Here is a 26092-nt window from a genome sequence, read left to right as displayed (position 1 = left end):
GGCAGTCCGCGGTTTGCGTGCGTTGGATCTTCTGCCGGTCGCCTCCGCAACAAGTCTAAATGCCGCCGCCAAGATCTCCCATCGTGGAGGAGGACCCTGTAAGAACAGGGCCCTGTTACTTCGGTGACTCTTCCCGGTACCCACTTGGGCTCCCCTGCGAAATTTCGGGCGAAAACCTCCTCCCCCACCAGAAAAGCCCTTGGGGGGGTAGAGGGGGTGAAGGGAGGAATGGAAAAAAGAGGATTAAGACGGTCTAAGGTAGAGCGGAGGCGGCGGCCCATGAGTAATTCAGAGGGAGCTTTGCCCGTGGAGGAGCAAGGGGTGGTGTGTTGGGAACGAAGATATGTATGAATGCGCTCGGGCCATGGAAGGGCGGACATGCGGGCAAACGCATCCTTAGCCGAGCGTACGGCCCGTTCCGCCAGGCCATTGCTGGCAGGGTGATGTGGAGAAACGGGGGCATGGCGTATGCCGAGCGAGGTTAGGAAGGCGAGAAATTCAGAGGAAGAGAATTGGGGCCCGTTATCCGAAACGATGACATCGGGCAGGCCGTGAGTAGTGAAAAGAGCATTGAGAACGCGGATAGTGGACTTGGAGGTGGTGCTGGTCATTGGGAAGAGTTCGACCCATTTTGACCAGGCATCCACAATGAGTAGAAATGAGTGACCATCAAGGGGACCCATGAAGTCGATGTGCAACCGACTCCATGGGCCCATAGGTGGCTCCCATTCGCGGGGCGGCGAGGTAGGAGGGGCTGCCTGGACACCCTGGCAGGCCGAGCAGCGCTGGACATAGGAAGTGATGTCTGCATCCATGGACGGCCACCAGACATAGCCGCGGCCAAGAGCCTTCATGCGGACTATGCCGGGGTGGCCGTCATGGAGACGAGACAGCACTACGCTGCGCAGGGAGGAAGGAATGACCACGCGGGAGCCCCAAAGGAGGCAATCCTGCATGATGGAGAGCTCCAAACGTCGGCGGAAGAAAGGCAGTAAGAGTGGGTCATGAGAGCAGGCTGCCCATCCTCGAGATACGGCGGCCATAGTGCGTAGCAGTAACGGATCAGTGCGGGACGCCTGAGCTATGTCCGTGACGGACACAGGCAGGGTGAGATCAGAAATGAGGGAGATAGAGTGTGTCGGGGCCGGATCTTCCAATGGAAGAGGCAAGGGGCAGCGGCTCAAGGCGTCCGCATGGGCAATGTGCCCGCCGGGCTTATAGGAAAGGGAGTATGAGTACGCGGAGAGAAATTCTAGCCAGCGGGACATGCGAGGTGACAGGATTGGGGGAGTTGGGCGGTCCCCGGCAATGATGCCAAGAAGGGGCTTATGGTCAGTAACTAGGGCGAAAGGGCGTCCATAGAGATAATGGTGAAAACGTTTTACCCCCGCAACGGCAGCCAGCGCCTCCTTATCAAGCTGGCTGTAATTTCGCTCAGCCTTTGATAAGGTGCGGGAGTAAAACGCTATTGGGCGTTCTGAGCCATCAGCGTAGGCATGGCTGAGGACAGCGCCCACCCCAAAGGGGGAGGCGTCACAAACCAAGGTGAGTGGGAGAGCCTCATCGTATTGGGCAAGGACTGGGGGTGAGGTGAGGGAGCGTTTGACAGCCGCGAGGGCGTGTGCCTCGCGGCTTGTCCAACTCCACGGAGTTGTGGAGTCGAGAAGGCGGTGGAGGGGTTCAGCCAAGGAGGCTTTGTGGGGAATAAAAGAGGCGTAGAAATTTAGAAGACCGAGGAAGGCTTGCAATTCGGTCTTATTGGTAGGGGCGGGGGCCGACAAGATTGCCTCTAATTTAGATGGGTCGGGGTGGATGCCTTCGGCATCGATGCGGTAACCTAGGAAGGTTACGGCCGGAACCCCCAGTTTGCACTTTGTGGCTTTTAAATGTAGTCCAGCAGTGCGAAAGCGCTGCAGGACGGTGCGCAGCGTTTTGACGAGCTCCGCAACGTTGGGGGCTGCGATCAAAACATCATCGAAGTACGGCGTGACCCCGGGAATGGCATGGAGCAAGCGCTCCATTAACCCTTGAAAGATCCCCGGGGCCACACTGACTCCGAACTGCAGGCGCCGACATTTGAATGCCCCGCGGTGAGTTACAATTGTCTGCGCAAGCGCGGTGGTGTCGTCCACGGGCAGCTGCTGGTACGCCTGCGCGAGATCCAGCTTAGCGAAAATGCGCCCTTTGCCCAGTGAATGCAGAACATGCTGGACAACGGGCACAGGGTAGGGATGCGATTGGAGGGCTTTGTTCAAAGTTGACTTAAAGTCCGCGCAGATCCTTATGGATCCATCGGACTTTAAGGGTACAACGATGGGAGTCTCCCATGGGGAGAAATCCACTGGCTCAAGGATGCCCTGACTGATGAGCTTATCTAGCTCAGCATCGACTTTTTGTTTAAGGGCCAGCGGCAATCGGCGGGCTTTTAGGCGGATTGGAGCAATTGAAGGGTCTAGATTTAGAGAAATGGGGGAGCCGGTATAGCAGCCGAGGGAGGGGTGGAAAACATCAGCAAATTCAGTAAGGAGAGAAGAAATGGAGTCAGAGGGGGGCATAGGCGAAGGAGAAAGGGAATGAACCCCAGCGATAGAAAGACCTAGCGCCCTAAACCAGTCAAGCCCCAGCAAAGAAGATAGTGGGTTTTTTACAATGAGCAGTGGCAGAATGGCATGTCGGGAGCCGTATGTGATGTTAAAAGTCCCGCAGCCAAGCAAGTCAATGGGGTTGCCTTGGTAATCCCGGAGTCGGCAGTCAGGGGGACCCAGGGAGGAACGGTGGACTGATGGTAGTAATGAATGGAAGGTGGCCCATGACATGATGGATCGCGCTGATCCCGTGTCAACCTCCATGGAGGTAGGAACCCCCTCAATGAATACGGGGAGGTGCAGCTTACCTCGGCCCTCCGCAGAGGAAGAGGCCGAGTCTACCAGCCATTCTGGGAAAGCTGCGTTGGGGTCGCCAACGGTGAGGGAGTTTTGACGTCGGGCAGGCATACGAGCAGTAGCGCGTGGCGGCTGTTGTGAAGGGTGCCGGTCAGTAGGTGCAGAACGGCAAACGGCGGCAAGGTGGCCTTTTCTGCCGCATTGGTGGCAGAGAGCGGCTCTAAATCGGCATTGGGAGCGTTGGTGGCGGCCGCCACAACTGAGGCAGGAACGTGCATCTCTGGTTGATAGTGACTGCAGGCGGTCGATGGCGTGATCCACGTCAGTTCGGAACGAGGAAGCTGTAGGTGAGGAAGCTGTAGATGGAGCATAGGTGGAGGCATTAGCCGCGTAGGAAGAGGTTGGCAGGTAGGCAGATGGAGGTAGATGGCTGAGGTGGCTGAAATCCGGCGTGGATTGGTCAGCCATTTCGTAAGCCCTGGCGTCGTCGACTGCAATTTTTAGGGTGAGCTCAGGGCGAGCCAGGATCCGTCTATGCAGTTTAACGTCGCGGAGGCCGTAAATAAATTGTTCTAGCAGAGCATCGTCGAGATCGCTGAATTCGCAATGTATAGCCTCCGCACGGAGGGCTGCAATATACTGGGCGATGGTTTGGCCGTCCTTTTGAATGCAGCGACGGAAGTACTGGCGGCGGGCAAAACGAGATGGAGCGGGCTCGTAATGGTGTTTGAGACGGAGGATTAGCTCATCCCACGGCAGTGCGTGGGCAGGATCCGGGGAAGCGAGAGCCCGGGCTGTGGCAAACATTTCCGGCCCGCAGTAATTCAAGAAGATTCCTCTTTTCCGTTCCATAGAGAGGCTAGTGAGGTCGTGGGCTATGAGGAAGCACTCAAATCGTTCGAGAAAGGCTTCCCATGCCTCAGCCTCAGGCCGGAACGGGGAAAAAACGGCGTTGGAAGCCATTGGTGGCACCGTGTGAGGGTCCGTGTTGTCGCCCGTCCTCGTCGCCAGTGTTATATTCGCAATAACGAGTCTGAGGCGACTGTCAGTCCAACAGGTTTATTCGAATAACAACTAGCTGACAGGAACACAACGCGGGCCGTCTGACAGCTATTTATACTTGCAGCTGTCAGACGGCTTAACCAATGAGAACTCGACAATTCTCCCGCCGGCTGGAGCCGCGCCTAGGCCAATCAGAGGGCTTCCCTGAACGCCCTCTGCTGGCCAAGCTCGGCAGAACTCAACAGTAGGATTTCAGAAAAAGACAGCATCTTTAAAGAGTATGGCAGGTGCTATATTTATACTCATTTTTGGAACAAAATCTGAATTACTCCAGAGAGTTGAGAAAGAGAGGAGAAAAGCAACTACTAATACTGATCGCTTTGAAGTTACTTATGCAGCCCCACAAAAGGCACCATCCTTGTCCAAAAGTTGATATAATCAGGTTTGAGAGAACTTTTTAAGATTTTCAAAAGTACAAATTGTCTTGTGGAGAGGCTATATTATGACTATAGCAAAGATGTCAGATTATAGACTCATGGTCCACAACCCCATGAGTGAGAGAAGGTTCTTTGTGTCTCATACACCTCCAGCCCTTCCTTTTGCTAAGTACTGTATGGAAGGTGGTTTGAACTTTTTAAAACATGGGAGAAAATGTCGAGTTAAAGAGGCTGGCATGGTAAGACACAAGGTTCCAGTCTCCTGCAATTTGTAATTAATATTTGGAAACACAGATCCACTTGCTTCAGTTGTATAGGGGTAGGGTCTGTGAGTAGTTTGTCGGTACTCTTGTTGACACCGGTCACTTCTAGCCCCAGGGCTTCGAACCAGTCAAGCTCCAGGAGGCTCTGCAGGTTTCCGCTGACCACCGTCACTGGGAATTGGCCGCTGAAATTGTTGAAGTTCATCCAGAAGGTGCCCTGGCCCATGATGGGGACTCGGTTCCCCTGGTAATCGCGAAGGCAGATGTCAGGGGCGTGTAGATGCTGTTTCTTCAGGCTAGGGATAGCCTGCTTTAATGTAGACCATGGCATGATGGTTAATAATGACCCCTTGTCGATCTCCATCTCACATGGAGAGTTGTCAATGCGGACTGTGACCTTCAGCTTCTTTATCCAAGGCAATTTGCAGAGTGAGGTCAGACGTGGCAAGTAACCTCCTCTGTAAATTAATGTCCCTCACACCGCATGTTATGTGGTCAAGAATGAGTTCGTCTAGATCTCGGAACTCGCAGTACGCTGCGGCCTTTCGTAGTGCCACAGCGTACTCATTGATTGATTCGCCTTCCCGCTGGTTGCGAATGTTAAATTCATGCCAGCGAACGTCCTTAGACGGCTTGGGAGTGTAGTGGGTCCTCAGAGTCTGTTGGAGCGCGGACCAAGCAACCGATTGTAGTGACATTGGTTCTGACAGGTCTTTTGGCAGTCTTGAACACTTCCCATCCACAGTAACCGAGGAACATGTTCTTCTTGCGGCCTTCAGAAAGGCCTATGAGGTCGTTGGCCTCAAGGAAGCATTCAAACCGTAGCATATATGAGTCCCAGTGCTCGGTGACTGGGTCATATGGAGTCAGTGGGGCGTGCATGGCCATTTTGTGTCCTGAGGGTGTTTTGAGTTTGCTGCTCAAAAATGGCTGCTCAAAGCCACAATGAGCTCCGGGCTGGATGTACTTACTGGATTGCTATGCTCTTTTTGGTTCGCCTAGTTGCTTTCCAATCCCACCTTCATCGCCAGTGTTAGATCAGGTAATGGATAGGCAGACACAGGCTAACGGTAACAACTGCTCTTTATTAAATGCAACAAGTGAGAACAATCCAGCGAAGGTTGAGTCTGACAGCAGCCCTTTTATAGGGAGCTGTCAGACCCTTCGACCAATGAGATTAAACCTCTGTTCCCGCCGGAATAGAGGACCTTGGTGGAAACCACTATAGTTGAAGCTAGTATGTAACAGGAACTACCTTTGATAGGAAGGTAACGATGTTCTGTGTGCCTTCAGCGTTTAGTCATGTCGGCCACATGACCACAGAGATGTCTTCGGACAGTGCTGACTCTTCGGCTTTGAAACGGAGATGAGCACCGCCCCCTAAAGTCGGGCACATATGTGTGAGGGGAACCTTTACCTTACCTTTACCTATAACAAAGTAATGTTTTTTTTATTATTAATATTATTATTATTATTATTTCTGTTTCTCTTTAGTATGTTGGGCTAGGTCTTATTTTCTTTAATTTGGTGCACCAGTTGTTGAATTTCAGTTTCTTTCATATTTCAAACTATGTACATAAAAACATGTTTTCTTTAGAATATTTTTGTGGTTTGTAGTAATAATTATAAATCTTTGCAAGTATTACTGAGATCTGGGTAGCTCTGTATTTATGTTCTTTTATATGGAAGGTTTGCATTTTGGTACTTAAAGTTTGGGTTTTTTTAAAAAAAAGATCTTGAAATAAAGTTTCATTTTGTTTATCTCCAGTGAGATTTGTCCATCTTTCAGGACACAGTTGAGGGGTGGGGAAAAGAAGCGATGAATTTTCTGGTCATCATGCCACATGGCCAGGAGGTGGCGCTATAGAAATTATTTCAACATTTGCCTTTTTAATTATTAGAAAGGCATCAGAGAATGTGAAAACTTCATTTCTAATGCCTGCTGGGTTTAGAGATTGTGAATATTAGGTGAAGTGCCCTCTGTGACAGCTGAGCGTCCGAGCTACTATGACAAAACTGGAGGTAGGAGCAAGATGTGAAGGACCAGGAAGCTTGTAGGAGAAGAATTTTGGAACCTCAAGCTTTCTTCCCTGCAGGCCTCAGCATTTACTAGAAGGGAAAAATACTAAAAAGGAAACGCTTTCCTTTTTCTATTCAGGTTTCCATTGATCCATTCCACTCCTCTTCCCACTTTTATTTTTTCCCCATCAACATTCAGCCAGCATTCCATATGCCCTGCCTTGTTTGCTTGCTTGTTTGCAATGGAAAGGGTTGACATAAAGCAGTTTAAAGCATGGTCTGGGGACAGGAAGAGGATGATGGAGCTTTGGAATGGCTGAAACATGCTCCTTCAGGAGTGACACAGAGATGGGCAACCCGGAAACTTATCTTACCACACTTTAGGAATATATTAGAAAAAATATAATCCATGTACCCATCTCATTAAAGAAAGGCAGTGGAAACTGAAGAGGTCCTATGCTTAGGCCCCTGTGACAAAAAAGTGAATCCTGCTTAGATGTAGGTAATCTCAAACCAGTGTTGTGCCAAAAGGATCAACCAAGGCTGAGTGGTGTCTTCCTTGGAAGGCATGGCCCAGCTTTCTTGTTTGTGAATCTCTATAACTCAGGGATGTCAAACTCAAAGCCCGGGGGCTGGCTCCAGCCCCGCGGGGTGCTTAGATCTGTCCCGTGGAGCTGCCCTGGAAACAGCGAAGGACCGGCCTGCGGTGCCTCTGCCAATGAAAACAGAGCTCTGTTTTCATCACTGGCAGAGGGTTGCAGGAGCCCATCACAGCCAAAAAAAGGAGCTCGAGAGGCCTCCCGAGCTCCTTTTTTGCTAACAGAGGGTTGCAGGAGCCTGCTGCAGCTGAAAACAGCCCTCAAGGGCTGCCTTCAGCCCTCCTGAGCTCTGTTGTTGCTGGCAGAGGGTTGCAGGAGGCTGTTGCAGCCAAAAACAGAGCTTCGGAGTCCGTTTTCACCGGCAGAGTGCTCGGGCCGCCACAGGCACCCCCAACATGAATGACGTCGAGCTGGCCACGCCCAGCCCAGCCGCCGAAGGCCAAACACAACCCTGACGCAGCCCTCAATGAAATTGAGTTTGACACCCCTGCTATAACTGTTCTTGGGTCTTCTTTGAGCCAATCAAGGTGACAGAAATAGGAGAAAGAAGAGGACAGACATTTTATCTAAGATGTCATTTTAGATTGGGAGTGACTGGCACCGATCATTCCATCTTTGATTTCTTCTGCTCCTCAGAACAAACCAGTTGCATTTGCTGTCCGTACTAATGTCAGCTACTGTGGCGCATTGGATGAAGAATGTCCTGTGCAGGGATCTGCCATCAACTTTGAAGCCAAAGACTTCTTGCATATTAAAGAGGTGGGCACTGGATAGCAACCTGCGTTTGGATTTATGAGAGATTGCTGCTGCTAGGGGTAGGAGTAGGAAGGGGATGGTTTACGGGTAGTCCTCGATTTATGACCACAATTGAGACCAGAATTTCTGTTCTAAGCAAGGCAGTTGTTAAGTGAGTCACATACTTGATTTTACAACTGTTTTTGCCATAGTTGTTAAGCAAATCACTGCTAAGTGAATCATTCAGTTGTTTGGCTAGTCTGGCTTCCTCCTTTGACTTTGCTTGTCAGAGGTCAACTTGGAAGGTTGGAAATAGTGAATACATAATTCCGGGATGCTGCAACCATTGTAAATATAAGCTGGTGCCAAGCACCTGTGTTTTAATCATGTAATTGTGTGGATGCTGCAACGGGCATAAGTGCGAGAACTAGTTGCAAGTCCCTTTTTTTCAGGGCCATTGTAACTTTGAATGGTCACTAAATGAATTGTTGTAAGTTGAGGACTATCTGTACAGTGTGGTGAGATTAGACCAGTGTTTCTCAACCTTGGCAGCTTTTAGAGCGTGGACTTCAACTCCCAGAATTCTGATTTGAAAGTCGCCTCTCAAAAAAATGTTCTCAATCCTCCCACATAGGAATGGAGTTTAGTTTTTCAAATCGAAATGGGCATTTAGATAGGAGGCTCCTAAGGCTCCAAGCAAAACTGTCCGCAGGATCTCAAACTTTCACCAGAAGGATGAAAGCTGCATCATGCTGTTCTGATGCAAGCACAACCCATCTCGTACGGGTATGCGATGTATCTGTACATGTACATAAGAGATGGAGCTTATGTTGTGACACTGCAGATGACTTTCCTCACTCTTCTCCGTATGCCAATGTTCCCTGTGGATGTCTCTGAGTCCAGGTTAGGTAGCGAAATTATACAACCCAGAAATAGACAAAAGTTGAAGTACTTGTATATTATTGCCAAGAAAACAACATAGATGTATTGATGGAGATCCCAGGAGCTGACTCACTTTATTTTTGAAAAGCCTAGAACTGTCTCTCAACCTTGGCAATTTTGAGATGTGTGGCCTTCAAGTGCTAGAATTCTCCAGCCAGAAAGCTTGGGTGGATTCCATAAGCAAGCTGGCTGGGGAATTCTGGAAGTTGGTCCAGATAACTTAAAGTTGCTGAGAAACACTGCCCTAGAAAATATGGATTGGGTTGCAATATGTAACATGATTTCAAAATCTTAATTAAAGTTCAGGTAGTGCTTGATTTACAACTGTTGCAAAAGGTACTGTATAGCCTGTAAGGCATTTCTGGCTGTCATAAAATGTCAGAGAGAGAGAGAGAGAGAGAGAGATGGAGAAAGGTATGTATTTTGGGAGCTTGGCAACTGTTTTACATTTATGATGGGTTGCAGCACCCCACAGTCGAATGACTACAGTTTGCAATATTTGCTCGTCAGTTTCTGGAAATTCTGGTCCCAATTGTGGTTGTAAATAAGTTATAAATGTGAACATATTTATTCCTGTAATTTATGTGCTGCTCAGTTTTAAAAAGGCTTCCGTTTGATTGCAATAATAATAGGAAAAGAATAAAAGAAAGTATAATAATAACTCCACTCCAATAACAGCAATACATTTTCCATTTCCATTCCATTCCAGGGAGAAGATCAGTTCTTGCTATTAGCTTTGCAAAGATTTTCTGGAAGAAACAAGTCATAGTGGCTTTTTTTGACTGCCAACAGGGCTGGGGCGGACTGCTTGTTAAACAATTCCCTATTTAACTGGCTATTTCATCCAAACCCAATACAGGTTGAAGAAGAGAAGGAGGAAAAAGTACAGTGTTTTCCCCAAAATAAGACAGGGTCTTATTTTCTTTTGACCCCTGAAATAAGCGCTTGGCCTTATTTTCGGGGAGGTCTTTATTATTTTTGAGGTGCAGGATGTGACAAGTGTAGTCACCTCATGGCTGCTGCTGTGTTGCAATATTTTGGGGGAGGGCTTATTTTGGGGGAGGGCTTATTTTAGCACATGCGCTCAAAAGCCCGATTGGGCTTATTATCAGGGGAGGTCTTATTTTTGGGGAACCAGTTAGTTATTCAGGAAAGAGAATTAGAAGGCATGACACCCAGGTGCCACACTGTTCACACATTGATATGTTTGTAAAAACAAACAAACTTTTTTTAAAACATGAAAGGGAAGTGGGGGAAAGAGAAGAAATAAAAGTCAGGCTTTTAAGAGCCCTAAAAATGTAAATTGGGTATAGTTTAATTTAGGCCTAGCATCTCATTCCTTGGTTTTTGTACCCAGAAGATCAACTGTTTAATTTTAAAACAATTTTCATTCCAGGGATGTAGCTTCCCAGTATTAGAGGAACAGATGCTTATCTATAATGGCTACCCACCAAATGCTATGTTTAATGTATTAGTACTCATACTAAAATATATATAATTAGGGGGAAAAAAGCACTTTCAAAGTTCTGCTCTGATCCAAATAGCTTTAGAAGACAAGACAGGGATATATGTGGGCAGACAGACCCTATCCCCTCTTTTTTTTTCTTTAACCGAAAAGTTGAGTTCACTATCTGACTTGCACATGACTTTCTTAGCCAAGAGAAAGGTTCACACATCAGTCTAAACCTTAAACCATGTTCTGCAAACCACAAAGGCCCAAACAAAATAAATAACCTTATGATTGTGTGTGATTCATGATTTTAGCCCAGTGTTTCCCAACATTGGCAATTTATTTATTTTTTAATTAAACAAATTTATATAGCAACCAAATGATGTGTAAGATGGCTCTGGGTGACTTACAACATTTTTTTAAAAAAAAAATCCATAATATAATAAAACCATTAAAAAAGCACTCTCCCACTCCCCATGGCAACCACAATACAATCAGATTAACCACTTGATCAACTCTGTTTCCAATTGTAGTCGTTAGGCCTGCTGACAAAGCCATGTCTTTAGGGCCTTTCAGAAAAACAGCAGGATTGCTGGCTCAACTGCACCTGAGCACAATGAAGTTCCGTAAAGAAGGGGACATCACCAAGAAGGCCCTTTTTTTGTGGTCCCACCAGATCACAATTCCTAATTGATGTGACCCATAACATGCCCTGCCTTCCTGTCCTGGTGGGAAGAGGTAATGGGGAGAGGTGTTGCTTCAAATAACCTGGCTGGAACTGTGGTGGTGCATTGCTTAGGAATGCAGTATTGCAGGCAAACTCTGCCCACAGCCACTAGTTCAATCCTGACTTGCTCAAGGATGACTCAGCCTTCTATCCTTCCAAAAGTCGGTAAAATGAGGATCCAGATTGTTGGGGGGAAATACATTGACTCCATAAACCAAACAGAGAGTGCTATGGAGCACTATGGGGTGGTATGTAAATCTAAGTGCTATTGCTATTTAAAGGTGATAACCAGCACCGTGAATTATACCTAAAATTTTACATGCAATGCCTTGGGGGGGCGGGGGGGACCTTCAATCCCTTGAATTTTCCACAATGGTTGTGTTGTTAAGCCCACACATTTGGAAGCTATATAGGTTAAAAACATTAGTCTAGCTTAGTGATGGTGAACCTTTTTGTTGTTGGGTGCCAAAAATGTGAGGGCGTGCATGCGATTGGTGCTTGTGCGTGCTCACACCCATAATGCAAAGCATGGCCCCACCCACACGCTCTTCCCCCCCCCCCCCCATGCACCGCACTGCTCGCCTCCAAGCTGACCTTGGTATTTCCTCTGGGGGCCTGTTGGGCCCGGTTTTTGCCTTCCCCAAACTCCGGAGGCTTTCCTGAAGGCTGGGGAGGGCAAAAACGGTGTCCCCTGGCCCTCCCGAAGGCCGAAAATCAGCTGGCCAGTGTGCGCATGTGTGCTGGAGCTGACGGCTCATGTGCCAGCAGATATGGCTCCACGTGCCACCTGTGACACGTGTGCCATAGGTCGCCATCATGGGTCTAGCTTATCTGCATAACAGTGAAGATTAAATTGGAGATCAAGCTTATGGCTTTTCCTGTGATATTTTCCTCAGAAATACAGCAATGACTGGTGGATCGGGCGGCTAGTGAAGGAGGGGGGAGACATCGCCTTCATCCCCAGCCCACAGAGGCTGGAGGCCATACGGCTGAAACAGGAGCAGAAAGCCAGGTGAGATGGGAGAAGTATATAGAGTGTTTAGTTCCGACAACAGAAGAAGATATAAAAAGTGTCTCTGGTCATAAATTTGGGAGTGGGTCATGTTTCCTTCCCACACTAAAGCTCTTGGCTAACCAGCTGAGCCTCCAATGTAAAGAAGTCTATGTGTGTGCAAATTTTTAAGTTACTTTGATGCTTCTTTTAAGGGCAACTTCAATGGAAAATAATTTGGAAGGTCAACAGTCATGTCAATATTTATTAATAAAATGGATCTTGGGAGGGATGTGTCATATTACAGTCAATGGATTCTGAATCTGTAAACACACAACACAATCCTAGGGTCTTACCATATATTTGCTTTCCTCTCCTACCATTAGGCAATCTGGGAATCTTGCCGCCAGCAACAGGCGATCGCCTCCCCCATCATTAGGTAAAGACATAAGTAGAATTAACTTTTACATATATCTGCTGATTTTTTTTATTTTGCTTTTTTTTTAACTTGAGAAAAGGTGTGTGTCGAATATCATGCTGCATATCATTATTTCAAAAAGTCCCAACAGGTCAGAGTTGGAACTGATCCGCCTTGCATGTTTCACCTGTGCATAGGAAATGGGGTGGTGATGAAAAAAGAGGGAACAGCTACTAAAGGAAGGAGGGTTCACCAGATGTGAGATGAATGTTGCCTGGATTCTCAGCAAGAAATGTGTGGTGTGAAGTTGGTAACACCTTTTAGGAGTAAGGCAGATGCTAAATGAAATCTTCAGTAGCTAAGAGCCTTTTTCCATAATTAGCAGGAAAAAAAAAACCAAAAATTCGGTAGCAGCTAATTTAAATAGTGTGGAAAAAGGGATATCTTAGTCATTAGATTTTGCTTACCTTAGCGTGTCTCAGAAATAGCATTTTCAGTGAAGTTCTAAGTGCAAACAATGACTTCCAATCCTGTAGGTTGAATACAGATAGTCCTTGATTTACAATAGTTCATTTAGTGATCATTCAAAGTTACAAGAGCATTGAAAAAAGAGACTTATGACCATTTTTCATGCTTATGACCATTGCAACATCCTCATGGTCACATGATCAAAGTTCAGATGCTTGGCAAAGTGACTCATATTTATGACGGTTGCAGTTTCCTGGAGTCATGTAAATCACCTTTTGCAAATGTCTGACAAGCAAAGTCACTGGGGATGTCAGTTTCACTTAACAACCACGTTACTAATTTAAAAAAACCTGCAGTGATTCACTTTACAATCTTGGCAAGAAAATGGAGCAAAACCCACTTAACAAATGTCTCGCTTAACGACAGAAATTTGGGGCTCGATTGTGGTTGTAAGTCAAGGACTACCTGTAGGTGTGTGTACATGTCCTGCTGCCTTTGGGAAATAATGTCAAGTATTTTCTGGGAGAAGCTTCCTTCTCCTGTTGCAATTCCAGGAGATCAAATCTCCATCCCTACAGAACTCCAGTCCTTCCCAAAGCTTTTCTCTTGCTAGTTCATGACTGTTGACAACCCTGTATCTCTTTTTTCCTCTCTCTCTTCTAACAAGCTAAGCAGAAGCAAAAGCAGGTAAGGCCTTAATGCTGGGGTTCCTTTCTTGGATGCTACTCCCTTTCTCCTCCAGACAGCTCCCAAGAAAAAGGCAGGATGACTTCTGAGGCTGTCTTGAGCAGGTTGGACGCTAGGAGAAATCTGAGAACCCAGCTTCCTGGAGTCAAAATAACTGTTCAGCAATGGTGGGGTTTCCTGTATCACAGGACTTTCAAAAGGCAGATTGGGGCTGGAGTCTACTTATCTTACAGAGAACCTGAAGCCTCCTCAACTGGGGTGTGATATTATAGCAAAAGGAAAACGAAATGGATCCCGGGGGGGAAGTGGGGGTGATCCTGATGTTTGAGTCATATGTGTAAAGTATTTGGTGAAATGTGAGGCTGGGAGAAACCCCTCTCTACCTTTACCACTTCCCCCTTTTTCTCCTTATGATTTAGCTGCAGAATATGGGGGAAGCCACTTCCTGTGACACACTGCCTTTTTTTTTTACAGACAGAGCACATCCCTCCATATGATGTGGTTCCTTCCATGCGGCCGGTGGTGCTGGTGGGCCCCTCACTGAAAGGATACGAGGTATGGGGATGGGCAAGGGGATGAAATTCACTCCTATGTTCTGTCCTAAACCCACATCAGATGTCCTAGTACTGCAGTGGTGGGTTACGACCAGCACACAACGGTACGGGCGTAGCAGTGCCTGCTGGGAGCACCAGGTAGCGTTCCAGTACGGTGCTCTGGAGGGCCCACGTGCTCCTTACCTGTATTTGAGCTGTTCGGGGCTTACGCGCACGTGCACAGAGCGTATGGTGCCCGTGTGATGCTCCACCAAATAGCTGGGGCATTGCAGAGGCATTGCAGAGCATCGCGGGTGGTGCTGCGTACATGCTGTGCACATTTGTGTGGTGGCCACCTGGCCCCGTTGCACCGTACTGGTTGCAACGCTATCCGGAACCCAACACTGTAGTACTGGCTGTGGTTTTCAGCTAATTAGTGTCTTCGCTCACCTCCCAACTCACCTGTCCTTCTCTTTCCTCCAGGTGACAGACATGATGCAGAAAGCTCTTTTTGATTTCTTAAAGCACAGATTTGATGGCAGGTGAGGCATTAAAAACAAACAAACAAACACTTTCTCTCCCTTCTCTCTAACCTCCCGCCCACCATCGCCTAAGGCTGAGGGGCGGAATTATGGCCCTTTCTGACCTGTGGACTTCAACTCCCAGAATTCCTGAGCCAGCCATTCTAGGAGTTGACGTTCACAAGTCTTCAAGAAAGGGCCATCATTCCTCACCCCTGTCCTAAGGGCATTTAGCAGAGCCATCCTATCTTTCAGAATCTCCATCACACGTGTTACAGCAGACCTGTCCCTGGCCAAGCGCTCGGTGCTCAACAATCCTGGGAAACGGGCCATCATTGAGAGATCTACAACCCGGTCTAGTATCGGTGAGTCCTAAATAATTGGGGTCATTTCCAGAAGAACCTCAGTTTGGAGAGCGTCTCTGCCACCTAGAAGCTTGATATCTTCAGGGATCGACATCATCTTTTTAAAATTGGGCTTACTATTGCTTTATAAACACTGTACAGAGATTTGGAACCTGGAATCAGCAGTGAAATAGGTCTGGAAAATGATATCTTATAAAAAATATAGGCAAGCAATATTCTTCTTTTCTAAATTATTTTTGGGTTCAGCTTCAGAGTTGTATAATCCACCTGAGACCTTATTAAAGAAATTCCAAACTGGAGCTGTTTAAAAGTGGCAATGTGTTTATGAAAAATTAGCAACAGTACTCCAGAACTAGTTTTATAAGCATCACACCTTGAAAGGCAAGGAAAATCCTCCTTTTCCATTTTTATTGTTGCTGCAACTATTTCATTGGTTAGTTGTGCAGAACCAGGGTAACACTTTCAAATCTCCTGGGCAGAGACCTGTCCTTCTCTTCTTCTCCTTTCGTATATCTCTTGTTGCTCAGGCAACTATTCCTAAAATGATATTTCCCATCTCATTCTTGTCATTTCAGCACAGGCATTTATGCAATTGAATGGTTTATACAAACCATTTTCCGCAGGTTTCAGGAAAGGCATGGAGGAACCATTTCATATCGTCTGTAATGTAAAGTGTATTTATTGGAGTTTAAAGGCACATAGACCAAAATAGGCATGAGTGGGAGGAAATGGGGGTATTGCTAAGTGAGTATAAATAGAGGAAGAGGAGGGAGAGAAGATTCAGGGGAAAGGCCATTACTAAAATATTGTAATTTGAATCATCAATAGGGGTTTAAGACCAAATGACATTGCAACACCTAATTTTAAACAATGAGCCATGCATGTTGTTGTGGGGAATGATAATGTCATTTGAGCTTTTGAATTGTGCAAATTTTTCCTACTCTGCTAACTATTCCAAATAAAATAAATCTCAAAGCTGCCTCTATTCATGAAAATCTAACAGTTCAGCAAGAATTGTTAGTTATTGACAAGAACCCTCATGAAAAAATATTAGCATGTGCTAGCCATTAATATTTTAACATCATTACTCACACACACCCCAGTACATATATACTGTGGAGCAGTGACGTGCGGTGAGGTTTATGGCTGGTGAGGCTGGTGACGTCATCAGTGCGAGCCGCGGTCCCCTTCATGTTGACTCAGGAAGGCGGAGAATGGGACCACATGTGCAGGAGGCTGAAGCTGCCTCAGCCTCCTGCACTCGTGGTCCCATTCCCCTCCTTCCTGACTTCTGAGTCAACATGAAGGGGACCGCGGCTCGCGCTGCGGTCCCCTTCATGTTGACTCAGGAAGGCGGGGAATGGGACCACGTGTGTAGGAGGGAGGCTGAGGCTAGAGGAGCCTCCTGCACACGTGGTCCCATTCCCGGACCATGTGTGCAGAAGGCTCCTCAGCGCCTTTTCCCTTTCCCCCCCTTTTTTTATTTTCATGATGAGAGCGGTGAGGCTCTGCCTCCCCTGCCTGCACGTCCCTGCTGTGGAGACCCTTCTCTGTGTGAGGTACCCTGTTGGTGGTATTTTTGCAAAATACAGGAGGCTGCAAGTAATTAATATTGTGTTGCATTTGTTATGATGAAAACAAGAGGATGAGGCCCATGCTAATACATAGCAAACAAAATATAGGTGAAGTAGTGTCACAAGTCACATATTTTACAACCTGGGGCACTGCAGTTGAAGGTTCAAATTGCGGCAGTGTCTTTGTAACTCTAAAGACTGTTTGTCCTCTCTTGGCATGGTGATCTGTGCAGAAATTAAGTTTAAAATTGGCAATAATTCATTTTTTAAAAATTTTGCATTTTGAACATTGGAAATAGCTTTTAGCTTTTGAAGCGCATGACCTTAGAAATGCACCCAAAAGAACTACTTTAAAAGCAATCTGTGGGTAAAGTGAAAGATTGATGGAAAGGCTATCTGGAGGATAAATGGGAATATATACCACGGCTCTGGTGAATGACTCAGGTGTCATAGTAAGGGAATAAAACATTTGTAGACACTAATACCTTTTTAAAGATACAGCTACTCAGCCAGATTAAGGCAAGTTACAGTACTAGTATTATTTCTTATTAAATGTATGTGTGATCTAAAAACTCCTGCAATTTTTCCATGCCTCTTCATGGAATCAAACAACCTGTTCTAATATTTCTTGCTGATATCCATGAAGTTTCAAATGTGGTGGGTGCGAGCAGCCCATAGACCTATAGGCCAAATGCAGATCTTTTGAGGGTGCACTCAAACTGCAAAATTATATTGATGGGATTTTTAGCTTAAGTTTGAAAAAGGAGAAGGGATGAATAGGCTTATAATAGCTTTTCCCTGCTCTTTGCTGATGGCTCCACTGCCGTATCTTCTGTAGCGCTTCCAAACTGGAGGGGAAAGTATGCAAACTTTTAGTTATAAAATGGTTATGCTTCCCCAATATATGGGCATGAATTTCCACTGGATGAAATAGAAGGCAGTGACATGGCTACGAGTCAGAAAAGTTGGGAAATTGTAGAGATTTTACTTTCATTTGACATCGTGTAGCAAACATGGATCAGAGAAACTCACCTGATCTCTCTTAAACAGCTGTCTAATCATTCTCCTTGAATATACTTCCTAGCTCAAATTTCTCAATTTTCTGCTGTAGTCAACGTATTGTATTTATATTCCTTTTATGTTCCATCAGTGCAGATTGTGGTATTTCAAAAGCACTTTCTATGCATTTCCTCAAGCACTGACTCAAGAATAGTGATACTCCCAAATTCCATCAACAAAGCCGCCTATGCATTCTTATTCAAAAATAAGTCCTACTGGGTATTTTTTGCACTATAAGACACACCTGACCATAAGATGCAGGTAGGTTGAGAGGAGGAAAACAAGAAAAAAAGAAGAATATGGAGCGACGTCTCACTATGAATATGGAGCGTCAAATATGAAGCAGCATGTATGAGGGCAGGAGGCAAAGCCTGAGAGGACCATGGATAGGTGTCTTCTCATGTGCCAGCTCTGCCTACTGACTGCGGAAAAGAGACAAAAGAGGCGGGGTTCAGCACTGTAAAAGGACCCCGCCGCAGCAGCCCAGGTGCTATTCACCATATTTGCTCCATACAATGCACAGACATTTCCATGCATTTTTTTTGGGAGGGGGGAGGGGGGTGGGGAGTGTGTCTTTTGGAGCGAAAAATATGGTAACTCTGAAATGCGCACAAAATCAACCTCTGGAAATATCCAACAACATCCTTTAAACCAGGGGCTGAAACTTTATGAGTTGTTTCAGCACTTTACCTAGTTGAGCTGCTTGCTAACACTGGGACAAAGTAACCTGCTGTTGTATGAATATTCTGCATTCAAAAAGTTTCAGCTTGTTTGTTTTGCTGTAACCTTGGCAATCACTGTATTATATGGGCCGCCATTTATAGTACTGTAATCCCCAAATTGCAAATTAGCTGTTTACAAAAAATTGGTTGGTTACCTCTTCCTACTTTACCAGTTTTGGAAAAATTAATAAGTAGAAAGTTTTTAGGTGTGCATGTGCGTGTGTGCGTGTCGATTCCAAAAATTACTTAAAAGATAAGCCTATTTTTTAGAATCAAAAAATGATATTATTTTCAGGCAGTAGTGCTCAAAGTACAGATCTTTTTAGGGAGTCCACAAAGTTAAATCAATAAATATTTTAAACGTTCTCAATTTTAATTTCTAACACAGTAAATATTGATACATATAACCAACATAAATCAAAGTTCTTTAGGGTCCTCAATAGGTTTTAAGAATGGAAAGGGCTCCGGTGACCAAAATATTTGAGAAATGCTGTTGTAACATTAGCCTTGGTAGATGGCAACATCTGTCTGATCTTTCTTGGTTCAGAAACTATTTTTAGCATTAGGATTCTTTGCACAGTCAGCCAGATGTTCAGACTGGATTTGGCATTTTGGTCTGCCTATCGAGTCCTTTCCAAGGACCCGGGATAGGCAGATATGGATGTTTGATGATGTTACAGATATTGTCACAGGATAGAAGCAGTTCCAAGTAAGGCTGCCTTCTGCAATTGACTGGTGATGAATTTGCATTCAAGTGGTGCTCCAGTTATTTTGGGATTGCACTATTACAGGTAGTCCTCAAATTATGACCACAATAGGCTCCAAAATTTCTGTTGCTAAGGGAGACAGCTGTTAAGTGAATTTTGCTCCATTTTACGACATTTCTTGACACAGTTGATAAGCGATTCACAAAGGGTGATCACATGAGCCCCCAGACTCTGCAACCATCATAAATACAAACTAGTTGCCATATATCTGAATTTTGATCATGTGACCCTGAGGATGCGGCAAAGGTCATAAGCGTGAAAAATGGTCATAAGTCACTTTTTTCAGTGCCGTTGTAACTTCGAATGGTCATTAACTGAACTGTGGTAAGTCGAGGACTACCTGTACTATTGGTACTACCTTTCCTTTCTTTTGCCATAGTTACTCTACTTCTCTTTGCAGACCTTTGTATTACTATCATCATTATTATCAATATTAGTGCATCAGTACTAGTATCGGTATTAATACATCAGTATGAGGATCAGTATTAGGATGGGAGATCAGCAGAGAATCTCAGTGCTGTAGATGGAGACTGGGAAACTGAAAAACATCCCAGAAAAAGGAATGTCAAACTCATCCCTTGCTATTGCCAAGGAAACTCCAAGGATATGTCCATGTCATCAGCAGGAGTTAAGCTTCACCTGACAGCATCTTTTAAATGTAGATTGAAGGCACTTCCTATACAACAACTCTTCCCTGTTGCTGCATTCTGTACCATTGTGTGTTCATCCCCTTGCCTGCTTTCTGGGGATGGGAAATGGCTTTTCATGTTGACCAATAAAGAAAAAGGGGGGGGGGGAAATACTGGTATTCCATCCAATGCCCCATCTCCTCAGTTCGTTCCCCTCCTCCCCCTCCTCTGAGGAGAAAATGCAGGGAAACAGCAAAGCCACTTTCCCAAGAATTCTTGAAAGGGGTCAGAAGAAGAAACCACAATTCCTTTCAGGTAAATGAAGGCAAATCTCAGGAGACAGAATGAAAAAGAGAAAAAGGAAGAAACTTTCTCCTTCAGAGCTCGGGAGGAGATACCGCAAAATGTTTCTCAAAGCATTTCCCCTGGAGAAAGAGGCAAACAATTTCAGCCTCTGAAGCGCCCCCACCCCCCCTATGGTCCCAGAAGCCCTATGGAGAGGCAGTGAGTTGGCACAAGAATCTCTGATTGGCACTTCCTCGGTGTATGGAAATGGCTCAAGATAAAATTAAACTCATTGATCAGTTGTGAACTATTTTAGGAAAGCATCCATTCTATAACTAAATTCCGCTCTCTGGATAAAATATATGTTTGTTGTAATGTCCTTAATTTCACTTGGGTTAGTTCTCAAGAATCAGAGAGGAAAAACCTTGGCTGTCACTTGAAATGGTTCTTTCCTGTCTTGAGCTTTTCTCCCAAAAGTTAACTCAATTTTCTGCTTAAATCTTCCTTCTGATTGAGAAAGAGGAGGCAAATCAAGACATCATTGTTACCTTCTCTGAAAGTGACTTCTACTGACTCTTGCCCACAAGTTCTTCTGTGGAACTACCCCCAGAAGACTTCCTTCTGGGGTAACTCTTGCAGCTTTTACTCTGGTAGGTCGCAGTTAGTTTTCAGCCTTTTTCCTATACTTCGTTAGATACTATCTCTGCAGACATGCTACTCCATGTGTAAACCCAGAATGGTTTAGAACAGGGGTCGGCAATCTTAAACACTCAAAGAGCCATTTCAACCAGTCTCCCACAGAAAAGAAAACACCGGGAGCCACAAAACCCCTTTTGACATCTAAAATGAAGATAGCACTGCTTATATATATATATTTACCTTTATGCTATGTATAAAAAAGCTATAGTGTGTTGCATTTATGGAATCAATGAACTGCTACAGAGAAAACGGATTTCTATTTCTGCGTGCAACAAAAACATTTTGAACTCAACAGGGGAAAAAAAATGGGTTGAAAACCTCAATAAATCGCGTGCCAGTGGGTATCGCACATTGGCAGTTGTGACGCATATTTTGAGCGACAGGGAGCCTCAGCAGAGGGATGAAAGAGCCACATGAGGCTCCAGAGCCGCAGGTTGCAGATCCTTGGTTTAGAGTTATCCCTTTCAAAACAGGTAGTCCTTGACCTACGACCACAATTGAGCCCAAAAGCTAAACAAGACAGTTTTTGAAAGAGTTTTAGCTTACGACCTTTCTTGTCCAAGTTGATAAATGAGTTCTGTGCTGTCAAGTTAGTAACATGATTGTTGAGTGATTTTGGCTTCCCCATTGACTTTGCTTGTCAGAAGGTTGCAAAAAGTGGTTATGTGTCTCCGGGGTCAGTTGTCATAAATACCTGCCAGTTGCCAAGTGTCTAGATTTTGACCATGTGACAATGGGGGATGCTGCAATAGTCATTAGTGGGAAAAATGATCATACACCAGTTTTTTAAGCGCCGTTGAAACTTGGAACTGTCACTAAATGAAGGGTTGCAAGTCATATAAGTGCTACCTGTACTGTTCTTGATAGGCTCCTTCTCCACAAAGGCACATGAAGACTGGATTTGCTAAACATGAATTTATTGAATAAATAAATTGTTGAATAAATAAAATTCATTCAATGCACTAAGCAATTATCAACAGTTCCCGGATTTAGATATCACATTAGGCCTAGCCCAAACAATACAATACAATACAATACAATACAATACAATACAATACAATACAATACAATACAATACAATACAATACAATACAATAGTAGAGTTGGAAGGGACCTTGGAGGTCTTATAGTCCAACCCCCTGCCTAGGCAGGAAACCTCATACCGTTTCAGACAAATGGTTATCCAACATCTTCTTAAAGACTTCCAGTGTTGGGGCATTCACAACTTCTGGAGGCGAGCTGTTCCACTGATTAATTGTTCCAACTGTCAGGAAATTTCTCCTCAGTTCAAAGTTGCTTCTCTCCTTGATTAGTTTCCACCCATTGCTTCTTATTCTACCCTCAGGTGCCTTGGAGTATAGTTTGATTCCCTCTTCTTTGTGGCAACCCCAGAGATATTGAACATTGCTATCATGTCTCCCCTAGTCCTTCTTTCTATTAAACTAGACATACCCAGTTCCTGCAACCGTTCTTCATATGCTTTAGCCTCCAGTCCCCTAATCATCTTTGTTGCTCTTCTCTGCACTCTTTCTAGAGTCTCCACATCTTTTCTACATCGTGGCGACCAAAACTGGATGCAGTATTCCAAGTGTGGCCTTACCAAGGCATTATAAAGTGGTATTAACACCTCATGTGATCTTGATTCTATCCCTCTGTTTATGCAGCCTAGAAAAAAAACCACATTATAACTTAGTCTGATGTGTGAACTCACTCACTCACTTATAGTTTTATAATTCCTGCCCGTTTGGTGAGTGGCCTCTGTCTTGGAATCAGTTCAAATTGATTGTAAATTCTTAACTGACTTATTTAAGGAGGAATTTTGATTGGGTTTAATTTATAACCTTTAAAGTTGCAATTGTGAGCTACTAGGAAGCAGCAGCACCAGTAATGGAATTTGGCAAATGGTCAGCAACAGGCCTCCATCATAAAGTGTCTTATTGGTAATCCTACCTGCCTCTCCCAGATAATATTATCATATTAGTCAAAATAAATTTATGAGCCATGTCCCATACTTTAATCAGCTTTTACCTCAGAATTGGTAAGTGATTAAAAATTCATATTATGTGCCTTTAACATTTCCGTGTGACTCAGAGATATTCATTAGATTCATCTGATATTAGTTTTAAATGGGAATTTAAGCTCCTGACAATCCTGATCATAAAGTCAATTTTTCACAAAAGGAGAGGGGGAAAACGATGGGAAGGGTAGACAGAAAAGAAAGCAAACTTGAATACAAATTCTTAGCCACAAGGTTCTTATTCTGACTTGGTGGATCCAAACGGCTTAAGAGCTGAACGTGGCTGTTTTATCGGCAGAGAAATGGGCGAGACCTGCTTCCTCTCTCAGTCTCCGCAAGGGGAGGTAGAGTAAAAAACTGGGATTCTGGGGTTAGCACTTAGCACTAGCAATAGCACTTAGACATATACCACTTTACAGGACTTTACAGCCCTCTCTAAGCAGTTTTACAGAGTCAACCTATTGCCCTCAACAATTTGGGCCTTCATTTTACCCACCTCGGAAGGATGGAAGGTTGAGTCAACCTTGAGCTGGTGAGGATCGAACTGTTGAACTGCTAGCAACTGGCAGTCAGCAGAAGTAGCCTGCAGTACTGCACTCTAACCACTGTGCCACCACGACTCTTGTCAGTTTGGAGATCAGAGAAGTTCATCATCAAACTGGAAGAGAATAGGAAGCATGAGGGGTCCTTCTCCCTTTGCCCCGAAATACAAGGCGGGTGACTATGGGGAGTATGAAGGAGAACCCCCCAGATTAGAAGGGTGCCCAAAACCAGCTCTAACCATCGCAGAAGCCATGTGCATGAGAGGGAGAGGTTAACATTCCATCAGGACAGGACAAGGGAGCGAATAATCTTTGGACAGAGATCTGTTGACCAAGCCCCCCTGGCGCTGAGTACTCACTGCCTGTGTAGCTGCTCCGGGATCAATAATGCTGCCTGAGTGGGCATCATGACTGGCAGGACAGCAGGCTAGAACCCATGGGAGCCGATTTGGTGCACACCAGGGAGGGAGGGAGGGGATGGTTAATGTACAAGCAGAGAGCAAAGCCTGATGGGCTGATTTCCCATTAAAGCCAAGGGAAGAGGCTTCCGCTTTATGTCACCTCAGCATGGCAGCTTTTGTGACTGCAAGTGGGTGTCCCTCTTTGGGACTTCTCCTAGGGAAGATGGTTTCCCAGTGTGTAGTAAAAGCCTTGTCTTTTACTACAGGAGGAGGAAGAGGAAGGGAATCATTGGAGGTGAGAAACGCACGAGATACAAGTTGTCCTTGACTTACAACCATTTGTTCACCATGTGTTCAACGTTAACAATAACAGCAGCACTCAAAATAGTGACTTACAATCAATCCTTGCTCTTACGATTATTGCAGCTTTCCCATGATTTGGACGCTTGGCAACTGGCATGTATTTACAATGGCTGCGGTGTCCCGGGATCACGTGATCACCATTTGCAATCTTCCCAGCAGGCTTCTGACAAGCGGAGTCAGTGGGAGAAGCCAAATTCATTTAACAACCCTGATATTCACTTAACAACTGCAGTGATTTGCTTAACAACCCTGGCGGAAAAAATTGCAAAATCGGCAAGACTCGCTTATAACAACGGTGTTGCCGAGTAGTGGAAACTCAAGCCCCAGTTGTAGTCATAAATCAAGGATTAACTGTATCTGAGATTTACAGAGGAAAAGAAGCTGAGAAAATGGCATTTCCTCTTGGGGAGAAGGATGTCCAACTCACGGTCCTTCTGTTGCTTTTACAGCTGAAGTCCAGAGCGAGATTGAGCGGATCTTTGAATTGGCCAAGTCCTTGCAACTGGTAGTGCTGGATGCAGACACCATCAACCACCCAGCCCAGCTGGCCAAAACCTCTCTGGCTCCCATCGTTGTCTATGTCAAAGTTTCTTCCCCAAAGGTGAGCTGGGAATACGGGGATTACACCCAGCTGGCAGCTTTGCTCCCACCCAACACCAGTCTTCCCAGGGTTGCTTCCTGCTGCCTCCTTGTGGTGTGTTCCCTGGTGATTCTCCCAGATTACAAAGATCTAAGCCTTATTTAATAACCTTTACAACAGCCCTCGCAACAGGGGAACAAAACAGTTGCTATCCAAATAAAGTTAGCAAGTCAGAACAATCAGAGAGAGTGGGGGGGGGGGGGAGGGAGGGAGGATACCCCTATCCCACTCCTTTCTTTGCCTTCCTAAACAAATTCCATTCTTCTCTCTGGGTTTAGCTGCATTTCTGAAGCTTATTAAAGGACCATCTTATCTATGTCTTTGTCTAGAGACACCCCTCCCAAGCCTTCTGTGAATTTTGCCTTCCATTCTTCCATTCTCTGCTTTAAAAGACAAGATTCCAGGTGCATGTTCCATAGCAGATGGTGATGGAAAAATACAGCGCAGTCTTCAGGATTTTATGCTAAAGCTGCTTGTAGCAGGGTGACCCGGATTGCCCTGCCATTTTCTTTTTAAGGACATTTGATTGGAAATGGTTGTTTTCCAGATGAGAGAAGAGGCAGAGCGATGCCAGCCTTGATCTCTGAGTGAACAGCCAGATAGTCCCAAAGTTGCTTCTTCTTTTTTATTTTTAGAAAGTCCAGCTGCCTTTTGGAAAAAGCACCTTTGGGACTACTAGTCACTAATGTTGTTAAAAGCACCTTTGTCACAATGATGACCTGGATGATTGAGAATCTCCATAGACATGGGCCTGATAGGAGGGTGGGCTAGAAAGCTACCCTATCAGAAGAAGGAGCCACATCAATCAAGAGAACCCTCTGCCTTCCTTAGGAAGCCCATGTTCATTTCCAATAAGGCCATTCAACCTTTGGCTGACTATGGGCTACTTGTCGTAATTAGGAGCAGTTGCATCTACCCTGTTTCCCTTAAAATCAGACCTCCCCAGATAATAAGCCCAATCGGGCTTTTGAGCACATGCACTAAAATAAGCCCTCCTCCCAAAATAAGCCCTTCCCGAACGTATTGCAACGCAGCATCAGCCATGAGGTGACTACACTCGCCGCCTCCTGCACCTCAAAAACAATTAAGATCTCCCAGAAAATAAGGCCAAGCGCTTATTTCGTGGGTCAAAAGAAAATAAGACCCTGTCTTATTTTCGGGAAAACACAGTACAATACACGAGGGAATGATTCAAAGGGGTATGGACAAGAGTTTTGCTTGAGAAACAGACTTTGGAGATGTGTCTTTGTTTTTCAAGTTATTTTAGCCAAAACATATTGGCTGTGTGCCTGTTTTCACACGTCTCCTGCCTCAGAATAGCTGAAAATTGTCACACCAATATTCATATTTGTACA

At 45.3% G+C, this 26092-nt stretch overlaps 1 protein-coding gene across 2 annotated transcripts in view; it reads left to right on the top strand.

Annotated features, from left to right (window-relative positions):
- The window catches only part of CACNB3 (calcium voltage-gated channel auxiliary subunit beta 3), a 52560-nt gene that overhangs the window by 20702 nt on the left and 5766 nt on the right, over window positions 1-26092 (top strand). For both annotated transcript variants that reach the window (XM_081939735.1, XM_081939734.1), the window contains exons 3-10: window positions 7839-7961; window positions 11953-12068; window positions 12434-12486; window positions 13601-13620; window positions 14095-14175; window positions 14637-14695; window positions 14930-15039; window positions 24547-24698. In XM_081939735.1, coding sequence (XP_081795861.1) covers window positions 7839-7961; window positions 11953-12068; window positions 12434-12486; window positions 13601-13620; window positions 14095-14175; window positions 14637-14695; window positions 14930-15039; window positions 24547-24698 — 714 coding nt within the window. The remainder of the gene's footprint in view (window positions 1-7838; window positions 7962-11952; window positions 12069-12433; window positions 12487-13600; window positions 13621-14094; window positions 14176-14636; window positions 14696-14929; window positions 15040-24546; window positions 24699-26092) is intronic.

The sequence above is a fragment of the Natrix helvetica genome, assembly GCF_964273705.1.
Source record: "Natrix helvetica genome assembly, chromosome: 1".
Taxonomy (NCBI): Eukaryota; Metazoa; Chordata; class Lepidosauria; order Squamata; family Natricidae; genus Natrix; species Natrix helvetica.
This window is presented reverse-complemented; position numbering and strand designations above follow the sequence as displayed.